The sequence below is a fragment of the Geotrypetes seraphini genome, chromosome 10 (assembly GCF_902459505.1).
Source record: "Geotrypetes seraphini chromosome 10, aGeoSer1.1, whole genome shotgun sequence".
NCBI lineage: Eukaryota > Metazoa > Chordata > Amphibia > Gymnophiona > Dermophiidae > Geotrypetes > Geotrypetes seraphini.
Genome location: NC_047093.1, coordinates 30,267,486 through 30,293,148, shown reverse-complemented (window position 1 = coordinate 30,293,148; position 25,663 = coordinate 30,267,486). Strand labels below are relative to the sequence as shown.

Sequence of the window (25,663 nt, the reverse complement as noted above, 5' to 3'; positions counted from 1 at the left end):
GATGTTCTGGAAATAATTTATTATACACTGACATATAAAAACATGAAAATTCAATTAAAAAAGTACAATGATAAAAAATGCAGTGATAAAAATCCAAACGGACCCTACATGGTCCGTGTTTCAGCAAACACGTCTTTCTCAGGGGTCCTAAAAGGAAGCGGTAATGATGAATAATGATAAAGAGAAAGATAAAAAGATGGAAAGATAAGAAGTGACTGTGATGCCAATCTGGAGCATGCATATTAGTGTCTATACTCGACTGCAGGAGAAAACAAGTGAGCCAAGTGTGATCATGCTATAGGGAGGCTTGAAACATCGAAAAGAGACATGAGGAAAAAATGTGCCAAAAAAGGCCGAAAAGAAAAAGTGCCATGATGTGTATTAGAGCTGTGGTTCCCAATCCTGTCCTGGAGGACCACCAGGCCAATCAGGGATTCAGGATAGCCCTAATGAATATGCATGGAACAGATTTGCTTGCCTCTCACTTCTATTATATGCAAATCTCTCTCATGCATATTCATTAGGGTTAGCCTGAAAACCTGATTGGCCCGGTGGTCCTCCAGGACAAGGTTGGGAACCAGTGTATTGGAGTATAAGATTAAGCACATAAATCTATAAAGTGCCTAAGAGAAGCCATAAGAATAAAAAGTTAATAGGATAAAGAAATAGTTTTTTGTTTTTGTTTTCATCGGTGGATTGTTTTCACTGTGGATCATTGGGTCTCCCCATTTTTCTTTGTTGTGCTGGACAAAACAAATGACACAGAGGGATATAATCTGCAAGGGAGGGGAGATTAAATTCAATCCTAAATAAAGCGCAGAATGACAAATACGACTAACCACTTTAAAGGGCAGATTAGACTATGCTAGTGGCAATCTTTGCCCTAAGTTACTGAGATTCAAAGTACAGTAATGCAATTATGCCCTACAATGTCGCAGTTCATTCAAAAAAGTGCTTATAGAACTTTATATCTAGGACTCCATATTCTTTGAGCTTCTATAGAAACTAATTGCTATTATAAATTCCTATGCGCACCTGCAATATTACAGTGTCACGCACAGCCGGAAAAGCATTAAATATACTGAAATTCTCTCTGACTGACATCTTAATCAGCCAGAGAAAGTTTAGTAGCTGGTAGAGGCGGGTCAAACTCTACAAAACAGGAACGGGGCAAAGTTTCTTTAAATGCATAGAGATTTAGTGAACTTAAAAAAAAAGATTGTGACCGGTTTGTAAACCAACATTGCAAAAAAAAAAAAAGGGCGCACTTTGACTAGACCGCGAGCAGATCAGATGAATGAAAGTTCTTAAACCGGAAGAGCCGTGCGTTCCATTTTAGAATGTTGAGACACGGAGATATCACGTGACTCCTGCCTCACGGAACAGATTTGTGAGTTACTTGTACGGTAGTCGTGGAAAGCATGGCTGGTCTCATTGCCCCAGATCTGACGGAATTGCTGTCGACATCCCGGGCCATATACCGAGACACTTTCGGCGGTTCCGAACCTGAAGTTGCTGTGTCTGCACCGGGAAGGGTTAATCTCATTGGTGAACATACAGATTACAACGAAGGCTTTGTACTGCCGATGGTAAGATGTGAAAGCTGAGCAGATGTGAATATTTATGTAGCAAAGCAAAAAAACAAAAACAAGCCATATGATAGGATGTGATAAACTGAATCAGAAGAGACCTTTTGGATTATTTAAACTTTAACATCTGCTCCTTTTCCTATCTCTAAAAATTATAATCTTTATCTTTCAGTTGAAAACTTGGCTTATTATTTTCCTGATAAAAATAAAATAAGATTAGGGCCTTTGTCACTCCACAATTAGAAGCTCTAGTTCAGTGGTTTTCAACTTTTTTACACCTATGGACCGGCAGAAATAAAATAATTATTCTGTGGACTGGCATCGGTCCGTGGACCGGCGGTTGAAGAACACTGGGCTAAGTTGTGGGCCAGACCCCATCCATCTCTACCCAATCTCCACCCCAGACCTTGTCCCCATAATAGTACTAATTGCACATTGCACGTCCCGTGCCTCATCTGGAAGCCTTCCCTCTGATGTTGTAACGTCAGAGAGAAGGCTTCCGGTTCAGGCGCAGGATGCCCATAGGAGCCACTGCCCGTGGCTTTGTGCACTGAATCAGTTAGGACGAGGGAGCTGGCTCAAAGATAACGCCGCATTGATCGCACCGTGGACCGGCAGTTGAAGAACACTGTTTTGGGCCTAATGCACGTGCTAGCCCTGTGGACCGGCAGGAAATTTCTGTGGACCGGTGGTTGAAGAACACTGCTCTAGTTGACTTTAAGTCCAACGGTCAACATTGGCTATACCTGTAGATAGATTATGGAATGCTTTCCTGATTCACTTATCTTTAAGTCGCTAATAAATAAATGTTTGTCATTTTCTGCATTAGTTATCTGTCTTATTTAATGACTTACTTTTCTTTTATTGAAGACTAGCTGATGACCCGGCGTTGCACAGGTATTTAATTATAGCAATAACACAGTAAATGGATTGAAATAAAGATACTTTATAGTGGTGAATGAAATTATTTTTTTACAGCTTTATAAAAAGTACAATAATCAAATTATAATGTGAAATATTTGACAAAATGAATACAATACAACTAACACAAAACTTGATTATAAACAACAATTTTAGTTTCACCTCCAGGAGCAAATTCTTGGGTGAACCCACCCTTGATCAAGCAACATAGAGTTGTCCATGGGAAAAACAGGGGGATCTTAAATCCACTCCACAGTATGTAATAGTCTGTCCCTGTGATTTGTTGATTGTGATAGAGAATGCAAGTCTCACTGGAATTTGCAATCTCTTAAACTGAAAAGGAAGATCTGTTGGAATAAGTGGCATCCAAAAGTTTCAGTATTGATTTAAACAACTCAATATGTGGAAACTCAGGTTGAAAAGAAACTCCATGTAGTTTGTTCCCGGTTCAGAATGGAACCTGTGTTCCTAGTTCAGCATATGTGAGTACTCATGTAATGTAATAACATTATGAACTGGGGTGCATGAAGGAAACAGTTACAAACACAGTTAGAACATACAAACTCTATATGTATGGTGTCCGTGGTAGAATAGAAACGATATCCCTAGTGTTTATAGTGTCATAGAAAGTGTTTTATAGTTGGAATTACAGTGAGAATGGCAGCTTTTTACATTTTTTCCATTGACATGAATGGGTGAAATCTGATTTTCTGTTTGTAGCTCCGCCCACGTGTGCAGGTGGGCAGCGAGACCCCCAGAACATATCACCCCAGGTAGTGAGGGATCTGCATACCAAGTTTCGTTCAAATCGGTCAAGCTGGTTTTGAATTACAGTGAGAATGGCAGGTTTTTACATTTTTTCCATTGACATGAATGGGTGAAATAAGATTTTCTGTTTGTAGCTCCGCCCACATGTGCAGGTGGGCCGCGAGACCCCCAGAACATATCACCCCAGGTAGTGAGAGATCTGCATACCAAGTTTTGTTCAAATCGGTCAAGCCGGTTTTGAATTACAGTGAGAATGGCAGGTTTTTACATTTTTTCCATTGACATGAATGGGTGAAATCTGATTTTCTGTTTGTAGCTCCGCCCACGTGTGCAGGTGGGCCGCGAGACCCCCAGAACATATCACCCCAGGTAGTGAGGGATCTGCATACCAAGTTACGTTCAAATCGGGCAAGTCGTTTTTTAATTACTGTGAGAATGGCAGCTTTTTACATTTTTTCCATTGACATGAATGGGTGAAATCCGATATTATGTTTGTAGCTCCGCCCACGTGTGTAGGTGGGCCACGAGACCCCCAGAACATATCACCCCAGGTAGTGAGGGATCTGCATACCAAGTTTCGTTCAAATTGGTCAAGCCGTTTTTGAATTACTGTGAGAATGGCAGCTTTTTACATTTTTTCCATTGACATGAATGGGTGAAATGTGAATTTCTGTTTGTAGCTCCGCCCACGTGTGCAGGTGGGCCGCGAGACCCCCAGAACATATTACCCCAGGTAGTGAGGGATCTGCATACCAAGTTTCGTTCAAATCGGTCAAGCTGTTTTTGAATTACTGTGAGAATGGCAGCTTTTTACATTTTTTCCATTGACATGAATGGGTGAAATCTGATTTTCTGTTTGTAGCTCCGCCCACGTGTGCAGGTGGGCCGCGAGACCCCCAGAACATATCATCCCAGGTAGTGAGGGATCAGCATACCAAGTTTCGTTCAAATCGGTCAAGCCGTTTTTGCGTGATCGCGGCACATACATACACACACACATACATACATACATACACACATACATACCTCCGATTTTATATATACCGTATATAGAAGATAGATTGGCCATTTTCAGAAGAATCTAGGTAGAAATGTATTGACTCCAATTCTTAAATAAATTTAGACCCAAGCCAACCATATAGTTTTAGATTGTTCTTACCACTCTTCTATTAGCCAAAATATTAGAGGCCATTTTAGATTATTTATTTACGGACTTTTTAGAGCATCACAATTGTTGTCACAGCTCAGTATCTGAATAGATCTTGTTGTCACAGCTCAGTATCTGAATTATTTACTATTAAGTCAGATGCTACATAAGAATCCTCTCAAGGAAAAGATATGCTGTTTCAGTTTAACCTGTCAACTGCATTTGACATGGCTGTTTATTGTAACGTTTTGCTATTCAAATTAAGTGGTTTTGGTATTTCAGGTTATGCTACCTGTTGCTTTACTCTTCGTCGGTTCAGCCTTTATTAATTATTCATTTAGACTCATTTTCTATCTTTTGTTTTTATATTTGACAGTGTTCTATCCATCACTATATATAAAGTGGTCAAATTAATATCTACAGGAACTAAAAGAAACATATTTTCTGTACATGAGTAAAATTTGACATAAAGAGCAGAAAAACCCTAGTCAAAAGAGCTCACATACGCATTGAATAAAATGGGTGAAAGAGGGGAACCTTAGGGTCCCCTAACCTAAGGTACCCAGCTCTCTAACTTTATAAAAAAAATCTCTCTGAGCTATTGGAGAGCTTATCCGCAAATTGGGAGCTGTTGGGACAACACCCATATGTGGCTGACTATCCTGCTGTCCATGGAGAACCTACGTTACAGGTAAATAAGCACTTTACCATCTGCCTTTGGTGAGACACAAGTAAGACAAAGTGTAATATAATTTGATCGAATATACAACAGTGGCTTAAATATATATTCCAAAAACTCTTTTGGAATATATATATATATAGGATAGAACACTGTGGCATGGGTCCGTGGCTTCAAATTCAACAAAGACAATCGTAAATTACTTTGGTTGAATCATTTTGAGAAATCCATTCCAAAAGAGTTTTTGGCTGCTGATTTTATAAAGTTGAGTGAATTTTTAAAGCTCTGGAAGTTCTTTTAGATGTCTTCCATTTTGTAAAACTTTGCTGATAGTTTGCGGGCATGTCCCTGAAGCTACTATTATTTAGAAACACCTGATGTAGTGCATACATGCAGCGAAACAGGTGGACCCCTGTCTGGAAAAGGCGACAGAGCTGAAGTTAATGTTTGTGCTCTAGAAAATCTTTTCCAGTTAATTGAGATAAGTATTTTTGGATATATTCAGTTTGGACAGTGCTCGGAATACATCTATACGAGTTTCATGCCAGTGGCAATATATTTCTTTGAACTGCTATTATGCTCTCACTATTGTAGCCTCCTTATACAAGTTTATTGGTGTGGAGCCCGGAATTCAACAAGTTCACAGTATTGAAAATTTTCTATTTTGAATGACTGAATTATATCTATGTTGTTTTCATTTCAGTGATGATACAGGCTCCTTTGGGTACCTTGCGGCCCAAGAACCACTGTATTGAGCTTTGTTTTTCTCCACAATTTATTTATTATTTTCTATGATTTGATTTTTGTTAAATGATTGTGACTGCGCCCTCCAACACTTGTTAGCAGTGTGGGTTTTTTTTTAGGAGAATACAAATGGCACATTACATTACAGTTGACAGTGCTAATGAATATTGTAAGTCAGAATTTGGAACATTTATTGTTTGTCATGACTTCTGGTGGATGAGATAAGGCTGATTCTGGTGTTCCTCTTTGTAGGCCTTGCCGCTGTTGACGGTGATGGTTGGAAGCCCAGTAGAGGATGGTACAATATCCATAGTTACGACTGCCAAGGAGGCAGACGGCCCAAAGAGGACTGAATTTGCGGCACCAACAAAAGACCACCCGCTGGAACCTGGGGAACCACGGTGGGCTAATTACGTAAAAGGGGTGATCCAACATTACAGGGGTAAGAGAGGCAGTGGTATGCTCATGCGAAGGATATAAACTAGAAGTGCAATGACTTATGAAGTGTCTGACTGTGGAGTAAGAGAGGCTGTGAGTGGAAAGCATTATACCGCCACATTATCAGCTCTGCTCTCCCATTCCTATTGTCCTGTCTTTTCCAATCTTCCACTCTTTGCATTAACCCTGATTGATGTATATTCGCTTCTATTTAAGATCTTCATGTGAGAAATGAAATTACTAATATATTTCTAATAGTGGTAAATATTGCAAAGTATCATAAAGGTGTTCACACACTCTTAAAGAAAAGGGTAACATAACCACAGGGATGCATTAATAAAGTATGGCTGTGAGAATTGAATAAAATATTGATAAAAGATGTCAACTAATACAGAAAGTAATACATAATTGTTGTAGAGGGAATTTGTTTAATACTCTGTGCCTTTAGCAATAAGCAATATTGCTGAATCAGAAGAAGGGAGGGATGGGCATTCCTGGGACCCTACTCGATACCTACAATCAAGGAAAGTATGGAATCTGATGGCTCAGCATAACTAACCATAAGGGCTATTGGTTAAAGAATAGCCCGAGGATGTCAAGTAAGGGGCAAATATGGGCAATTGTAAATAGGGTTGCAGGACTGGGGAATAAGAGTAAAGGGAAAGTAATTAGGCGTGGAGAGGCAGGAAGTAGCTAAGAAAGCATTTGATAGGTTGTGAACTGTCCTTGCTCCATCCAATGAGCAGGCAGGCAGGAGGGGCTAAGAAAAGTTTGTATTAACTATAAAACTAATGGATGTATTGATCTTTGTGTGCCTACCTTGCCATTTTTGTGCAAATTGGGACACTCTGGCCAGGAAGAAAATACATTTATACTTTACCAAACACTTTCTGGAGTTCTTCTTATACTGGTGATCTATTTCTCACATTTATAAATTGCCCTATACATAAACCTTTTAAGAATGCGTCACAATCTCTAATGCATGGGTTACAAAAAAACATTGGAATGAAATAATAACAATACACATTCAAAAATACATATGTAAAACAATATTACTAAGCAGTAATGTAGAATACTAAGAAAAGAGAACCCAGTTTTACTAATTAATAGTATGAAATGCAGACATCTTGCAAAAAGTTAAATATCCCAATGAATCTTGAGATTGCCAGGGGCAGAGTATTCTAAAGAGAAGGGCCAGCATATGAAGAGGCTCTTTTCCTGATAGATGTCAAATGAATACATTACCGTGAAGGAAGCTCAAACAAGAATGTAGCACTCTATCCCAACAGAGTTCCTTCAGTTTCTCCCTGAGATTAGAGAATGACACGGTGACAAAATTCATCACCGTTCCCGTCCCCGCGGATAACTGCGGGAAATAATCCCATGTCATTTTTTAGTATCTATTTCAACCTCGGTCCTTCTACGCCAGCATTCTTCAAAGCAAAGCTTGCGGGTCAGTGGTTGTGGCCATTCATACTCTGATTCTTATGTGAGCCAAGGATAATGAAGCCATTGTGACATCACTGATGTGATTGGCTCTTAGGCACTGGTGGAATGAGGCATTATGACATCACAATATCTGCTCTGGATACCAGAGACTGTCATTCTGTAGTGTCTATCTCAACTTCAATCCTTATACACCAGCATTCTTCAAAGCAAAGCTTGCGGGTCAGTGGTTGTGGCCATTCATATTCCGATTCTTCCCTCTCCTTAAAGAATGACATGAAGATGGTTTCCCGCGGTTATCCGCGGGGATGGGAACGGTGATGAATTTTGTCACCGTGTCATTCTCTACCTGAGATAGCCTGGTTGAAAAAGCCTAAAGCAGTAATTCTTAAACCTGTCCTGGGGGACTACCATTCAGTCGGGTCTTCAAGATGTCCCTAATGAATATGCATGAGGCAGATATGCATGCCTGTTTCCTCTATTATATGCAAATTTGCCTCATGCATATTCATTAAGGATTTGTTGAAAACCTGAGTGGCTAGGGGTCCCCAAGGACAGGTTTAAGAACCATTGGCCTAAAGGATTAGTGATGCGGTCTTTGTGCCTGATGGTTAGAAAATGATTGAATTAATGGTTGGTACTGCTGATGTGAACGATTCTCTGGTTTTGGTTCTTACAGCTGGTCCAGTCCCAGGGTTTAATGCAGTGATCAGCAGTAATGTACCTCTGGGAGGTGGTCTTTCCAGTTCAGCTTCCCTTGAAGTGGCCACATACACCTTTCTGCAGCAGCTCTGCCCAGGTAAGATCCACACAGTTTTGTCCTATTATTGGTGATTCAACCGTGTTTCTAGAGTCTTGGGTTGTGGGGAGATGAAGACCCGCTGTGGTCACTCAACTAAGACCATTCAAGGTAACTAAGAGCGCAAAGGTCCAAAAATAGGCTACCTCTTCCATCAGGCTTTTGATCGGTCAGCGAATTTGCAAATATTTAATGAGGAAATGAGGTACCGAAGGAGCCCTTGTCCTAGATTCTGTTGTGTCAGTCAACTGCTCTGCCTACTTCAGCACCTATTCAACATTCAAGAAGTTTTTGGACTGGAGGTTTTTTTTTAAAATCTTTATTTATACCAACTAGGAACAGAATACATCCAAAAGAAAAACAGTACAATAGGTAAACAGGAGTGGCAATATAGCATCCAAAACACCAAAATAACACATTGCAAAAAAGGCCCTGTTACAGACTATTAGAGAAGGAGAATGTAGCAATATTTCTCAGTTCCATTTTCTCCCCAAAAGCCCCCACCCCCATTTTAAGATGTTCCATTTTGTGTGTGTGTGGGGGGGAGTGGGTCTTGTAGTTTACCACTCTTAAAAATTGCTCAGATATCTAGACATGCTATCTGCCAAGTCTGAGAATCCTCTACTTCAAACGGTTTTATAATTGTACCTTCTGTAGCATCCTTGCACTGCAAGTCACCTTGAACCTTTTCAGGCATAGCATAGCGTGACTCATAAATCTCAGATTCGATTAGATAACTGGCAAGAAAGCTGCATTCAACTTCATGCTTTGAAAAATTGTTTTTGCCTTCTTTCCAAATGTCCACAGATTTTTGCAATCCTTAGGCCTGTGGCAGTTTTGTTCGCTCCCTGTTCGTCTGGTTTTGGACACACCCTTTCTTCCTGCTCACCAACATTGTCTTTCTTTTCTTTGGATGCAAGGGGATATCCCCAGCCAATACTATTTTTATGATCAGTGCAATATGCAAGGAATTTTCCAACAGGGATTTCTTTTCCTTTTTTAACTGGGGAGACTGAAGAGGAAAAAAATGACCTCGGAAATATTTTCTTCAGGTGGTTTTGTATAGTAGGGTGTTCAAGAAGACTGGCCTTGGGCTCCCTCCTGTGGCCTTGCTTACAACTCCTTTTGAATCTCCTCTCCATCGGCATTTGGCCAGGCTTCTCTGTTTGTACTCACAGTATCTGTGGAATCCCCTTTTCATGGACTTGGTGGTGCCTGACTGCCTTCCCTCCCCTCCTCCATCCCAACTCACTTTGTCTGGCCCCTGTTCTTGTTGGCAGGCCATTGAGCTCTCCAATCATCTTATCTTCCTACCCATAGGTTTGTCTGTGCTGATATACAGGCAGACAGAAGACATATTGACCCTCAACAACATATGGTACTGCTTGATTCAAACCAAAAAAGAAATGGGGAAGGGACACAATCAAACAGTTTCAGGGACAATCAATTTATTTAAACATTGTAAATCAATGATACACATATAGCTTATACATAAAACGGTGACGGGATAATTGCGCGCCAGACACCAGCACGCCGACAATCGAGCGCTGAAAATTTGGTGCAAGAAAGTTTTAAAGAGCTCCGATGGGGGGTGTGGGGGGAATCCCCCACTTTACTGCATATTGTTCGCGCTGCCATTGGGGGGTGTGTGGGGGAGTGCAACCCCCCCACATTATAGAGAAAACAGAATTTTTCCCGGAAAAATCAGAAAAAGTTCTGTTTTCTCTATAATGGAGGGTTCCAACCCCCCCAAATCCCCCTCCCCAACTGCAGCGCGAACACAATACAGTAAAGTGGGGGGTTCCCTACTCACACCCTGCTTTGGAGCTCTTTAAAACTAAGTTTTCCCGCAGTGTGCTTCTTTCTTGTGCTGAATTGTCAGCGCGCTGATGTCTCGCGCGCGACTGACTATGAACCCATAAAACAAAGCAGGCATAAAGACAAATCTTTTCAGTCGTTTTTCATACTGGACCCCAATACGGTCTGTGTTTCGGCTAAGATAGCCTTCTTCAGGGGTGTATGAATGAAGCCCAGTAGATGGTGCCAGAATGCACTAATCAAACCAAAAGGATTACTCTCGATGTCTAGTAAGGAGCCTGCTGTCTGACAGGGTACCTGAAAAACGCAATTTAGAAGAATGCTTTGAACTGCAAGATGTTGCTGCTACTGGGCTTCATTCATACTCAAAAAAATCTCAGGAAGGTCATACAAAACTCCTAAAACTAATGAATTATGCCCTATTGGAAACCATAGGAGGGACCTACCTAGACACTACCACTGCACTCATACAAAGATCCATTCATTCACTTAACACACAAATAACAAGAAAAAAAGTGGAGAAAAAGCCTCAGTTCATCTTCATATGGCAAAAAACTCCACTTATAAACAACCATTAAGCAAGGTCCAAAATGTATCAGTTCACTCAGCAGTGAGAAACACTATAGTAGCCCTCGTAGGAACCACCTCAAAAAAAAAAAAATCTAGCATGGCAAATAACAAAACTTCAAAAAATGTGAGTAAAGCAAGCAGCACATATATGAGTCTCAAACACAGTCAACGGTAAGCAGGAAAAAACAAACATTTAGTTGCAGATGGTGTCCAGGCTGTCTTCCATGCATCCAAAAAGTGCAAGCCTGCCTGGCCCCGCAGCCACTCTTTCCCGACGGGGAAACCTCTGTTTCGCTGAGCTGCGTCAGGGGAATGATTCCAGCCTACTCCACCAGCAACTGTAGAGGCTCTCCAAGTGCTCCAACTGCTCACATCCACACACACAGAAGAAGCTGAGGCGTGGGATTCTCCAGCAACCAGTGTCTTCAAAATGGAGTACAGACTCCTCCCCTTTCAGTCAGACCAATCCCCAGACAGCTTCAACCAAAGAACGCCCGCCCACTCAGTTCGGGCATTCAGCCCAGCTGGGTGGACGGTTTGTAGATTGTAGATCCATCTTTGTTCCCTCTGACCTAGCTGACGTCTCCAGTCACCACGTCTCACAGAGCAGGGGAGATGATCAATCACCACACACCGCAGTGAACTAAAAGCATGCTGGGCTTCAAGGCAGTGTACCACCAGGGGTTCTTCCACTCTCTTAGTATGTCTATATGACTTGTGCTCCAGTAATCTGACCCTCAATTTCTGTGAGGTCTGTCCCACATATAACAAAGGACAGGGGCGTATGATGATATAAATAACCCCCTCTGTAATGCAGGTTGTATTGCTCTTCAGTCTAAACCTTTGTCATACACCCCTGAAGAAGGCTACCCTAGCCGAAACACGGATCTTGCTGGGGTCCAGTATGAAAAAGGATTGAAAGATTTGGTTTTATTCCTGCTTTGTTTTATGTGTATAATTGATTTACAATGTTTAGATAAATTGATTGTCCCTGAAGCTGTTCGATTGTGCCCCTTCCCCACTCTTTTTTTTTTTTTTGGTTTAACTTTTCACACGTGGGGTTGTGTTTTTTCCTTTGTATTGTGGGATACACTGCTTGATTCAAGCCATGGCTTAAATAAAAAACAACAAACGTGTGAAGCGCGACTCAAAAAGGGGTTGTTTGCAATAACCGATACACCCAGTACTGAACTTATATTATTTTTTTGAGGCAGATGATGGTGACTCGATTGCCAAGGCCCTGGCATGTCAGAAAGCAGAGCATACCTTTGCCAGCATGCCCTGTGGAATCATGGACCAGTTCATCTCCGTGCTGGGGAAGAAGGGCCATGCACTGCTCATAGACTGCAGGTCTGTAGCCAGAATTGACCGAATTTGCACACTTGAGAATTTTTTGCTCACACCTTTTTCAGTCTTAGCTCCAAAGTAAAGTTACCTTCATGTACGCTAGGTATTTCTCTATCTCTGGAGGGCTCACAATCGCATTTTTATAACTGGAGGCAAGATCACAAGGAGCAGCAGTGGTATTTGAACGAAGCATTAGAGAATGACACAGGGACAAATTTATCCCCATCCCTGCAGGAACTCAATTTCCCCCATCCCTGCAAGTTTTGTTGCTGTCCCTATCCTTCCCATTCATGTAAGCTCTGCCTTAACTGCACAAGCCTCGAACACTTATGATTCTAAAGTGTTTGAGGCTTGTGCAGATGAGGACGGAGCTTAAGCATTGGTGGAATGAGGCATTATGACATCACAATCTTAGCTCTAGAATGTTGCTAGTTATGATTTTAAAGGGTTTGAGGCTTGTGCAGATGAGGACGGAGCTTAGGCATTGGTGGAATGAGGCATTATGACATCACAATCTGAGCGCTAGAAGGTTGCTACTTATGATTTTAAAGGGTTTGAGGCTTGTGTAGATGAGGCCGGAGCTTGCAGGAATGGGGCAAGGACAGGAATAAAACTCGCCGGGCCGGGAAAATGAGTTCCTGTGGGGATGGGAAAAAATTTGTCCCCGTGTCATTCTCTACCAAGCACCCCTGGATGTCAAGCCCCGTGCTGTTACCACTAGACTACTCCTGCAGGAATTGTTATATTCCACCATTTTCAGAGGTGCAAGCTCAGAATGCCTCTAGAAAACCCTGGTGATTCTTTAACCACTCATAGTACACTGACTACAGTTTAGCAAAGAGCAAACTGAACTGTGATATGCTTTTTTTTTTTTTTTGCAAATATCCTTTTACTATAATATAATACAGTCCTAGAGACCTAAAGAGAGGGACATGGAGAAAGGGTTAGAAAGACAGGTTGGGCAAGAGACTGATCAATAGTTATGTAGAATAAGGATGTGTTTTTCAGTCTTTTCCGCCCTTTCTTTCCCCTTGAGACTGCCATTGGATTGCTTTTATGTTTAAAGGAAAAACTATAGTATAATAGCATGGGCTTATAAATAGTTATCAAATACTTTCCCTTGTGTAGGTACTGATTAAATCTGTGCATGGTTTCACTCTGAAAATCACCTCAAGGAATTTGGGCAAAATATAGTTTACATTTGTTGTGTGGCACTTGCACATTTCCCAGGTTAATTTATGTAATTTCTTTTTTTTTTTTAATTCTTTATTTGGTTATTTGTTACAATACATTAATAACAAATATTCATGAATGACCACAACAAACTCAATATAGAGAACATAAAAAACTTAGGCAATTATCAACCGTGTCTTAGTCCACATTATCATGGTCGCCAGTACCTTTTTTTTAAAAAAAGGAAAGGAAAGAAAAAAGAATCAAATCCATCAATCTACCATCTAAAGACAGGCAAAATGGCATTTATATTTATATACATCGTCCTCCATGAATAAAATCAGTAATAGTAACTAAACTTTCAACAAAGGTTTCTGTTTAACAAAGTCTTCTAACTGGACTGGATCATAAAACACATATTTATCACTTCCATACGATATGAGGCATTTGCATGGAAATTTCAAAAAGAAAGTAGCTCCAACTGCCAAAACCTTAGGCTTTAGCTGAAGGAACTGCTTCCTTTTAAACTGAGTTTGTCTAGCGACGTCAGGAAAAATTATCACCCGTTGGCCACAAAACATTTCCTGTTTTTTCGCAAAATACAATTTTAAAATAGCATGTTTTTCCAACTCTGTCTTAAAAGTCACAAGAAGAGTTGCACGTTTATCTATTATATCTTTAGATGATTCTAGAAACTGCGAAACATTCAAACTATCAGGTGACACCATTTTATCCATTTCACCTTCATTTGCCATAACCTTGGAATCTCTCGAGATGTAGTACAAATTATCAACTTCAAAAGCTTCCACATTATTATATTGTAATATCTCTTTCAAATACATTCTCAAGAGTTCCATCGGAGACAGATAATGTGTGATTGGAAAATTTAAAATACGAAGATTTTTAACCTTGATAGAATTTTCCATTTTTTCTAATTTAGAATGCATCACCATACTATCCTTAATATTAGAAACAGCACTAGCTTGTAAAGTACTTACTACTTGATCCAATTTTTCAAACTTAACAGCTGTTTCACCAATTTTACCTTCTTGCTCTTTAATTTTCATTGTTATATCAGTTGAAAATTGACACAAATCCGAAACAGTTTTTTGCAATGATGTCTCTATTCTATTAATGCTAAGCCAAATATCATTTAGAGTGATCACTTTATCCTTAGGGATAACAACTGAGCCTAGCCCAGTACTCATCTGTACTGGAATTAGTTCTTTAGCTTGCCCCAAGGATTGTCCTGAAACCTCCAGTTCAGATAATAAAGATAATTGTGGGGAAGAAGTTACTCCCTCTTTAAAAGGGAGAGGAGATACTTCTAACCCTAAGGAATAAGATGATTGAGGAAGTGGTGATGGTTCCCCTGAGGATAGGGAGACAGCTTGAGTATCTAATGTTACCTGCTCTTCAACATGTGACAAACCAGGAAGCATAAGATGACGATCCATCGGGCCCGTCATTGTAGCAGATTGATTTGCTTTAACCTTCCTCTTGCCCATATTAAGGAATTAGATACCTCTGCTCCCTGGTCCTCTGGACTCCGAAGGGGCTCAAAAGGGGCAAGCCCCTTTAGCCACGCCCCTTCGGCTCGCGACCGCGGGCCGCGTACCGCGGCTGAACCGACAATTAAGGCTCCTCCGAAGGACCCCCTCAGCTGGCTGGAGCGGACAGCAGCGGGACTGCCTGTCCCGATGTTGAAGGAGTGCTGGCTGCACTGACGACAGGCTCCCTCCCGGCTGAACCGGCAATTAAGGCTCCTCCGAAGGACCCCCTCAGCTGGCTGGAGCGGACAGCAGCGGGACTGCCTGTCCCGATGTTGAAGGAGTGCTGGCTGCACTGACGACAGGCTCCCTCCCGGCTGAACCGGCAATTAAGGCTCCTCCGAAGGACCCCCTCAGCTGGCTGGAGCGGACAGCAGCGGGACTGCCTGTCCCGATGTTGAAGGAGTGCTGGCTGCACTGACGACAGGCTCCCTCCCGGCTGAACCGGCAATTAAGGCTCCTCCGAAGGACCCCCTCAGCTGGCTGGAGCGGACAGCAGCGGGACTGCCTGTCCCGATGTTGAAGGAGTGCTGGCTGCACTGACGACAGGCTCCCTCCCGGCTGAACCGACAATTAAGGCTCCTCCGAAGGACCCCCTCAGCTGGCTGGAGCGGACAGCAGCGGGACTGCCTGTCCCGATGTTGAAGGAGTGCTGGCTGCACTGACGACAGGCTCCCTCCCGGCTGAACCGGCAATTAAGGCTCCTCCGAAGGACCCCCTCAGCTGGCTGGAGCGGACAGCAGCGGGACTGCCTGTCCCGATGTTGAAGGAGTGCTGGCTGCACTGACGACAGGCTCCCTCCCGGCTGAACCGGCAATTAAGGCTCCTCCGAAGGACCCCCTCAGCTGGCTGGAGCGGACAGCAGCGGGACTGCCTGTCCCGATGTTGAAGGAGTGCTGGCTGCACTGACGACCTGTAATTTCAATCAATAAAAAGATTTAAATACGTGCATACATAAGTAGGTGAGTAAACACAAGGGAGCAAATTCTCAAAACGGCGCTGTTAGGCAGCAGTAGGGACCCTATTGCCACCTAACTTAATTGTTTTAATTGGTTCAATCAGTGTACTATTTCCTAAAAAAAATGACCATATCACAGAGGCATACCATGACTCGCACTGGCTTCCAATAGAAGCAAGAGTGCACTTCAAATTCTACTGCTTACTTTACAAGGCTCTCAACGGAGAAAGCCCAACATACTGGAATAACCGACTAAATCAATCCTCCTCAACCAGACACAGAAGATCCACTCACTATTCACTCACCCATCATCCAAAGATGTCAAACGAAAAAACTTTATGATAACCTAATAGCCTCCAAAGCAGCTAAACTGGATAGACAAATCACCACTCTGTTATCTTCGACTACAGACTACAAAGCCTTTAGGAGAGATATTAAAACCATACTCTTCAAAAACACATAAAACCTATCCAGCACAACCAATCCCAACTCAATATCCAACACTCTATTTACCCTTAGATCTCTCTAATACTCTTTTATCTACCAAACGTTATCTAAAACCCATAATTTCACCCTATGCTTATCTCCTAAAGACCTCCACTTCCCTTTGGTAACTCTTTACCCAACATATATTACCTTAAAAATTCTATGTCATCGCTTATTCTATTCCTTCAAATTTTGAATGTAATTTTTGTTTTAGTTTGGATGTAATCCGTCTTGAACCGCAAGGTAATGGCGGAATAGAAATCACTAATGTAATGTATTTATTTAAAAATTTTCTATTCCGCTTATAACCTATAACATAAATCCAATTGACAAAAACATCAATACAAAACAAACTTACAACCCTTTACAGTAGGGATCTCAAAGTCCCTCAATCCAGTCGAGTTTTCAGGATTTCCCCAATGAATATGCATGAGATCTGTGTGCATGCACTGCTTTCAATGCATATTCATTGGGGAAATCCTGAAAACCCGACTGGATTGCGGCCCTTAAGGAGGGACTTTGAGACCCCTGCTTTACAGGTAATCATCCATTCAGATCTGGTAAAAGAAAAGGACCACCAATCGAAGGGAATGCTCTAACAAATACATGAGTTTTCAGTGACGTTTTTATAAAAGACTTCAAATTTTGGCATAACATAAGAACATAAGAAGTTGCCTCCGCTGAGGCAGACCAGAGGTCCATCTCACCCAGCGGTCCTCTCCCGCGGCGGCCCATCAGGCCCACTGCCTGAACAGTGGTCCCTGATTAATTTTATAACTTACGTTTAATCCCATACCTATAATCTACCTCTACTCTTATCTGTACCCCTCTATCCCTTTGTCCTCCAGGTACCTGTCCAGACCTTCTTTGAAGCCCTGTAGCGTGCTTCTGCTTATCACATCCTCCGGTAGCGCGTTCCATGTATCCACCACCCTCTGGGAGAAAAAGAATTTCCTGGCATTTGTTCTAAACCTCTCCCCTTTCAATTTCTCTGAGTGTCCCCTTGTACTTGTGGTTCCCCATATTTTGAAAAATCTGTCCCTATCCACTTTTTCTATGCCCTTCATGATCTTGAAGGTTTCTATCATGTCTCCTCTAAGTCGTCGCTTTTCCAGCGAGAAAAGCCCCAGCTTTTTCAGTCTGTCAGTATATGAGAGGTCCCCCACACCCTTTATTAGCTTAGTTGCTCTTCTCTGGATTCTCTCAAGTACCGCCATGTCCTTCTTGAGGTACGGTGACCATTAATGAACCATTCAAAGCATTCCAATTTCGTGGACCTGCCTCTGAGATTACTGCCATCCAGCGCCTTTGTCTCGACTAAAGAGGCGCCTACGGCCACTCTAGGTGGGGTTAATGCCGGAAGTGGCTTCAGGCGCCCTTGGGCACGCCTGCAGATGTGATTGCCATGGAAGGTAGGTGTTGGAAACGTAGGCCTTTAAAACCCAGGCCTACGTTTGCGGTGCCTACCTTTCACGTAGCCGCGATTCTCTAAATGGCACCATTATTACATTACATTACATTTGTGATTTCTATTCCGCCTGTGCCTTGCGGTTCTAAGCGGATTACAGTTAAAAGAGATCAGGACATTACCGAGAGAATTACATTACAACGATTTAAGTAAATTACATGTTGTGGTATAGAAATACAAGTATAAGACATCTGGATTTATCGATAGAATAACTTGACAGGGTTCAAGTAGTTACAAGGTTCAGTGGGGAAAACAATATAGGCAACTGAAGAAAGATACCTAACTTTGAAGGAATCAGTTAAATGGATACCTAAGGGAGATGCTTATTTAGGAGTTTGGATATTTTTCGTAAATGAGGTTCAAGGGGATGACTAGTGTGTTATTTGCTGGGGAGAGTGCATGTGCGATTGGGGAGGGGAATATTAAGTAAGGACGTGTTTTTTGAAAAGAAATGTTTTGATTTCTTTCCGAAACACTTTGATGTCTGTTGTTTTGATCATCAGTTTGGTGATGGTGGGGTCAATTTTCGCTGCCTGAGTTGTTAGAAGGCTGTCGTAAAGTTTCTTACGTCAGGTACCATTATGAGGGGGGAAGGTGAAAAGATTCTGAGTTCTTCTTGATCTGGGTAGTAAGTAGGGGCAAAGACGGTTGTTCAGGTAATTGGGGGCCATACCATGGGTTACTTTGAAAAGTAAGCAGTAGATGTGATTGGTATGCTATCTGTGGCCATTTTGTAGGTGTCCGCTAATAATGGCACTGTTTGCAGAATCTGACCCTAAGCCTTCCGCGCAAATGCCTCCACTCAATCTGGATAAACACATGTCTACATTTCCCTGCATACCCAGAGGGTGATTTTTATCATTCTATTGCTGGGAGTGTGTGGCACAGTGGTTAGAACTACAGCCTTAGCACCCTGAGGTTGTGGGTTCAAATCCCTCACTGCTCCTTGTGACCCTGGGCAAGTCACTTAATCCCCTCATTGTCTCAGGTGCACTAGATAGAGTTTGAGCCTACCAGGACAGATAGGAAAATATGATATAGTACTATATATATATATATATATATATATATATATATATATATTTTTTTTTTTAATTAATTTATTTTTTTTAATGTCTTTTTATAATTTCTTTCCAAGGGATATTAATCAGTCAGCTGTTTCTGTTATAGTAGCTCACTTGTTGCTCATTAGTCATTTCATTTCAGGTCACTGGAAGCAAACTTGGTTCCGTTGATTGACCCAAACTTGGTAGTGATGATCACAAATTCCAATGTGCGGCACACTTTGACGGGAAGTGAGTATCCCACCCGCCGCCGGCAATGCGAAGAAGCAGCAAAGGCTCTTGGGAAGGTGAGCCTGAGAGAGGCATCCATGGAAGAACTGGATGGTAAGTCGCTGGCCAGTTTTCCCAAAGCATCAGACAATTGTTATCTCAATACGTAGTCATCCTGGACTCTATAGATATGGAGACGGCTGCCCCCAGTATAAGACAGAAGTCATCTTTAGGTTAGAGATGTGAAGTGAGAAGCTCTTTAGGAGATAAGTTGGAGAACTATGTGGTTCCTTTTCAGGAATTGTTGAAATATCTATTTATCTTGTTGGATTTGTCTAGATCAGGTAGGAGCGTATATTTATGGTCAGATAGCCTCATAGATGTACCCAAGTCTGCATATCTTCATACATGTGGCCAAAATGTAGACAAACAACATTTAAACATGGAATCAAAGCACTGTGTCACTTACCAGAGTAGGACTTTAGATGGTCTTTGGACCATCCACTGAGATGATGCAGAAAGTCTAGAGTGCAGCCATCAAAAGTAATGAAAATTATGAGAATACCCACCCAGATGTTCTAGCAGTCTAATCCAGAGCAGCTCTTCCAAAGTTTCAAGTGGACATTTAGATTCTCCAACCAGTGCAATTCACCGATCAATATATTGATCTTCTACTTAGCTGCAAAGGCGCTGCTAACGGAAGAGGTGTATCGACGGGCAAGGCATGTCATTGGAGAGATTGGCCGCACCATCCAGGCTGCCAAAGCTTTAAAGGAGGGGGAATACAAGGAATTCGGAAGATTAATGGTGGAGAGTCACAACTCCCTCAGGTGCTGAACATCTGCTAAAGTATAGACATTGGCCACTGTGTGGGTAGAAAAAATTCTTCAACTTGGGCATTTGTTATTGGCGTCCAAACATCAAATCAGTAACTGGTAGGCATGATTCATCCAACCAATTTAAAACTGTTCCATACAAGTGGCAGCTTTTACTGCAAGGGGGTTCTGCATTTGTCACACATCTGCTTTTGCAAAGCTGTGGTGTCATAAAACAAGAGGCATACAGTGGGATGTCCTGGGCTATGGGGCTGGAGAGAGACAAGTGAATACCAGGACATTGTTGTCTAAAAGGAGAACAAGGAAATGTAATGATTGGATTAGGGGTGTGGCTAGTAATGAGAGCCCTTGAGACAGGGAAGGGGAGATGCCAGAATTTCTAGGATCATAAACAGGCAAGGGTGTTGGGTGTTGGCTAGTATGTAATACATAGTATTAGTCTAGAGCAGTGTTTCTCAACTCGGTCCTGGAGTACCCCAGTGCCAGTCAGGTTTTCAGGGATATCCACAATGAATATGCATGAAAGAAATTTGCATATAATGGAGGCAGTGTATGCAAATCAAGTTTATGCAAATTCATTATGGATATCCTGAAAACCTGACTGGCAAGGGGGTACTCCAGGAGTCAGGTCTAGAGGCTGACTTTTCAGATAATTACATGTTAATTAAAGATGCAGCCAGCTGGTTACTCGGGGATGATGAACTCTAGCTTTATTTTCTTAGGGATGACTATGAAGTGAGCTGCCCGGAGTTGGATGAACTGGTTGCTGCGGCAACTGAAGTGTTGGGCGTGTATGGCAGCAGGATGACTGGCGGGGGCTTCGGCGGCTGCACCGTCACGCTTCTTGAGGAAGGGGCTGTCAACAAGGCAATCCGGCACATCAAGGTAATAGGATTTAAGCCTTGTAGCTCTCTTAAGATAGTACTTAAGTACTGACACAGCAGGTACATTTGCAATTATGTAGTTACTAATGAGGCTAACAAAAAAAAAAAAAGTGATATGAGGTGGTATGTGGAAGCAAATCAAAGCAGTTTACATATAATATAACTAAGATCAGAGATGGAGCTACAACTCATGATAGGAAACTTTGACAGAGAAGAAGTTCAGGGAAAGAAGGAGACATGTATGAGAAAAAAAACCCCCTAATTTTCCAGTCATTTTCAGACTTTGTTGTCCTGATCTTTGGACATTTTTTGGTATCGCATTTTGTTTTAAAACACTTTTACATTTTTTTATGAAAATGTTTTAACATGTTAATGACTAAAGAAACTAAGGAGTAATTACTAGAAACACTTGTGTTGAATCTGTAATCATAGAAATGTCTCCACAAGTTTGCTTCAATAAAATATACATAAATAATAATAAAAATATTGTTAAAAATGCAGTTAGTACTTTAAAAGTGTTTAAAAAGTGCCTTAAAGTGCTTATAAAGTACCCAGTCACCAACCAAAAAGTGCAGTAGTACCATCAAATGTACCAGCGCTGGTTGCAATGAGGGACCATCATTGCACTGAAACGTCCCTCCTTCTGCCCTCCATTTCACAAAGCAACAGATAAGATAATATATAGTATAAAGTTCATTCGTTACTTATCTGATATATAGAAGAGGAGGCATGTTATCACAGTAATGCAGCGCTGTATTCAGTTCAATATAAGATAAGTGCTCTAGGCAACCCCAAGTTCTGTTGAAAATGGCCTCCCTCGGGTTTGACAACAGCGTCGTCAGGAAGGGGGCATCTAATAGCCACAAGAACCTAGGAAACCTCAGAGGGAAACAAAAGCAGAGCGGAACTCAGCCACTGATGACTCTGATTTAAATGTGCTCTGGATTGAAAACATGTTAATGGACAGTTTATTTTGGAAGCCCTAATTTAGACATGTAAAAACTGGCATTTAGACGGATAAAGAACACCAAGGGCCATCAAGAGTTCTTTACTGAAAGAGCCAAGATGGTTTTTATATACTTGTTAGAATATTTTGGATTGTGTTTTAAGAGTTCAGACAAAACTGGTTGACACCCCCCCCCCCCCCGATGCAATCTATCTGAAACGAACAAGATCCGTTTCTTGGTCCCGAAACTGCCCTGCAAAACACCCTGTCATCTGTTCAGACGTCTGGAGGCAATTCCCCTTAGAAAGAAAGAATACGCAGATAGTGTTCTAAAGGGATAGCCTGTTTTATTATCAGTCTGCATTCATTTATATATCTTCACTTGTATTAGCAGATGACGTAAGTACAGACCATATCTAAGTCTGGAATTTCCAGGATCATAAGGTCAAAGGAAGGCAAACTTCACATGGATCTGGGAAGCATTATTTATATATATTTGACATTCCTCCCTTTTCCTTGGAGGAAGGCACAAGGGCAGATGACATGAAGGGAGAGGTTCACGGAATTCAAGATGATGCCCACATACAAACACACATTATTTTTTATTTCCAATCGCATGCGTGAATGTGCAGATCACAAAGGGAGCATTAGGGGAGTGACCCCCCTTTTTAGAAATGTTCATGGCTTGGTTTCTTTTCTGTCCCCAGGAGAAATACAGCGGTACCCCGACTTTCTACATAACGAAGCCATGTGATGGAGCATCGGTGCAGCAGCTCTAGAGAGGAGAGATTGTCCAAGAACCTCTGTTGTCTAGTTGGAAAAGACACAGACAGAAATGAGAGTTTAAACAGGGCTGCAAATCCCTTTTCCCAAGAAGTGCAAAATTTTTTAATTCTACTATATGAGGGAAGATGGCATCTGGGTTACTGGTTGTTGAGGTTTTGCTTTTACACACACATATATGTGTTAAAACTCAGACTCAGTGTGTAGGAAGGGGGGGAAAGGGGGTGGTCCGCCCTGGATGCCATGTTGGTAGGGACGCTGGCATCTCTCCTCCCCTCTGCCCCCCTTCCCTCATACCTGTAGTTGAAGTTGTTCGCGGTGGTCAACAATGTGCTCTTCGTGACACTGTCGGCTCTCCCGCTGACGTCACTTCCAGGGAGAGCTGAGGGAGACGCAAGGAGCATGTTGTTGACCGCCACGAGCAACAGCTTCAACTCGGTACGGGGGAAGGGAAGAGGGGTGCGTGTGCAGGGCAGGCAGGATCGGGGAAGAAGTGGGGGTGGGTAGAGATGAGGGTGGGGAGGGGCACCTGTCACCCTCGCTACGCCACTGCTCGGACTCTCTTCATTTTCAGCCAGTTGTCTATTTTGTACTTATTTTTTTATTAACTACTGTAAATAAAAAAAAAATAAAATTAAGGAAAGGAAAAGACTTAAGTGTGCTCATGCACACTTATCTGTACCCTAACCCTGGAAATATTCTGTTTTCAGCAGCAAGAAATGTTCCTACTGGAATGTTTTCACTTGGCTTTTTGAGCCTCTACCCTGCACACAGCTTTTATGGATCAGTTTATTTCCGACTGGCATTTTTATCCATTTATCTTTACCATAGGACTTCATAGGGACCCCTGAAGAAGACATTCTGTTGAAACACGGACCGTGTTGGGTCCAAAGCTTTTCAGCGGACTGTGTCTTAGAGGTTTTTATGTAGTTTGCCAAGTTTTAATATTATTTTAATATTAATAAAGTCCATCTCGGGAACATCATTTCTCCACATTGATTTTTGTTTCTTCTTGGATTTGTCTTTGGAGATCATTGGGTCAATTCTCTTGTTTTCCCACTGGAATGTAGCACCTGTATTTTCCAGGCGGGATCCGTACTAGCATGTGCATTTTACCTGCCCAGAGCTCAGATGGTGTTCAGACATGCAGAAACATGCAAAGTGAATTCCCATGTGCCAGACTGGGCAGTTATGAATCACAGACTGAATCCCAGAACAGGGAATCTGGGAGGCTCGGCTCACTACTCTGCCAAACCAATCTGTAGCTATCTGACCGTTGGTTTCTGAGAGAGAACTTTATATGTCTAATGAAGCAGAAATAAGAAGGCAACAATTTAATTTTGTAAGGAAAAAAAAAACCTTTATTAAGTGCAAACAAACCATCTGATGATTGTGCCTCATTTGAGGTATCAGTAGTACATATTGCAAAACTTTTATATAAAAAAAATATAAAAAACCCAGTTATCTAATGAGCGCTATAAGTATTATATTACATGCTGTTTATACAGTAGGATGCCAGTTATCCGGACTAACCTTGGCAAATCTGGATGATTGGACATTCCTTTCGGAATGTGTGAATTTGAGGGTTAGGTAGCGCTTGAGTGTGGTTGGGGGGTGATAGGTCTGATAATGAGAAGGGGAGTGGGATTGTAAGGGGAAGGATGTTTGGTTAGAATGGTAAAGGGGGTTGATTGGTGAAGGCTATTGTGAGTTTTTTGGTGGGCTTGGGGCATTTAGGTGGTTTAAAAGGAGCAGGCTGGTAGTAAGGTGGCGGTCAGGGTAGTTGAAAGCCCAGATATACTGTTCGGGGAAAAAGTAGCTCGGGTTTGGGGTTGTAAAATTTGATACTTGTGTTGGGGAGTGAGGCTGCTACTGTCTGGGAAGTTGTCTTTTTGAGCCGCTTGAGTTCGTGGCGGTTTTCCTGTGACGGAGCCAGTGGCGAAGTAAGGAGGGGCAGACTGCCACGTGCGCCATCTTCATGGGGGGGGGGCACCAGCACCTCTCCGCTCTCCCTCCTTGTACTTCTCTAGATGTTCACCGGTGCAAGCTGCCTCTTCCACTTGCCGCTCGCACTGGCATCGGCTCCCTTCCGACATCACTTCCTTGTCACGGGACCAGGACATGATGTCAGAAGGGAGCTAAGGCTGGCGTCAGCAGCAGTTGCAAGATGCTACTTGTGCCGCAAACATATTTCAAGAGGTACATGGGGGCCGACCTCCCTCGCTATGCCACTGGATGGAGCTTTGTTCCAGTAGTTTTTAGATTCTTCTTGTGCAACGGGTTTGCTTACCAGTACTGTTGCGTCTAAGCAGAATTTACCTCCTGGGCCCTAGTGCCTGCTTTACAGTTTGTTTATTTGTGGTTATGATACAAAATTTAAAAAAATAATGGAAACAATCCAGATAATTGGTGTCCTACTGTACATTATTTTTTTTTTTATATTAAATCTGCTGTGACACTTAAATACTTCTTAAAGGAACAGTACACTTCCTAGTGTCCTTAATGCAACTTAGTTTCTCCAAATGTTGTTAATACAGTTCCTGTGGAGCTATTTTCTTTTTTTGTTACAGCTAGGGGCTGTTTAACATCTTTTCTTGGGAGGGCCAAACAAACAAAGCTCTGTCCTTTGTTCCCCCATTCCCATGGTTGTTGATGCTGTGTGGGTCAAAAATATGATAGGAATGGCTCATGAGGGCCACTGTATTCCACGAACTATGATCGCAGTTCAGGTCCCTTTTCAACAAATTACTTTCTGTGGTGCAAGGAGCAAGCAGTTGGCAAATAAAAGATATAAACCTAGTGCCTTGCCAGGTGCAATGAAGTAGTCAGTCCTGGTTTTGCACCACTGCACACAGGGCAATTTAGTTCTGATTTACTTTTGAAAAATAAAACTACTAGGCCGCACCTTCAAAAAGATATAAAAAGGATGGAGTCGGTCTAGAGGAACGCTACTAAAATGGTATATGGTCTTCATTATAAGGTGTATGGGGACAGACTTAAAGATCTCAATCTGTATACTTTGGAGGAGAGGGGAGATAT

The 25,663-nt window shown here is 42.0% G+C and overlaps 1 protein-coding gene across 2 annotated transcripts; it reads left to right on the top strand.

Moving 5' to 3' along the window:
- The first annotated feature begins 1,238 nt into the window (after window positions 1-1,238).
- Window positions 1,239-25,523, top strand: GALK1 (galactokinase 1). 2 transcript variants are annotated; one of them, XM_033961182.1, is made up of 9 exons: window positions 1,474-1,589; window positions 2,460-2,486; window positions 6,101-6,290; window positions 8,412-8,531; window positions 12,134-12,269; window positions 19,108-19,289; window positions 19,855-20,005; window positions 20,734-20,896; window positions 22,549-25,523. In XM_033961182.1, exons 3-9 carry the CDS (start codon window positions 6,122-6,124, stop codon window positions 22,618-22,620), a joined length of 993 nt encoding a protein of 330 aa, XP_033817073.1. In that variant the 5' UTR covers window positions 1,474-1,589; window positions 2,460-2,486; window positions 6,101-6,121; the 3' UTR covers window positions 22,621-25,523. The 2 variants fall into 2 exon arrangements, with proteins under 2 accessions (XP_033817072.1, XP_033817073.1); XM_033961181.1 differs by lacking the exon at window positions 2,460-2,486 and having other exon boundaries at window positions 1,239-1,589.
- The last annotated feature ends 140 nt before the right edge of the window (window positions 25,524-25,663 follow it).

What these genes read in the sequence shown, in the direction of transcription:
- GALK1 (XM_033961181.1), top strand. Translation starts at nt 1,422, where the DNA reads ATGGCTGGTCTCATTGCCCCAGATCTGACGGAATTGCTGTCGACATCC. An exon ending in TCTGCAGCAGCTCTGCCCAG is followed by an intron (nt 8,532 to 12,133) that starts GTAAGATCCACA and finishes TTTTTGAGGCAG; the next exon opens with ATGATGGTGACTCGATTGCC. An exon ending in GAGAGTCACAACTCCCTCAG is followed by an intron (nt 20,006 to 20,733) that starts GTGCTGAACATC and finishes TTATTTTCTTAG; the next exon opens with GGATGACTATGAAGTGAGCT.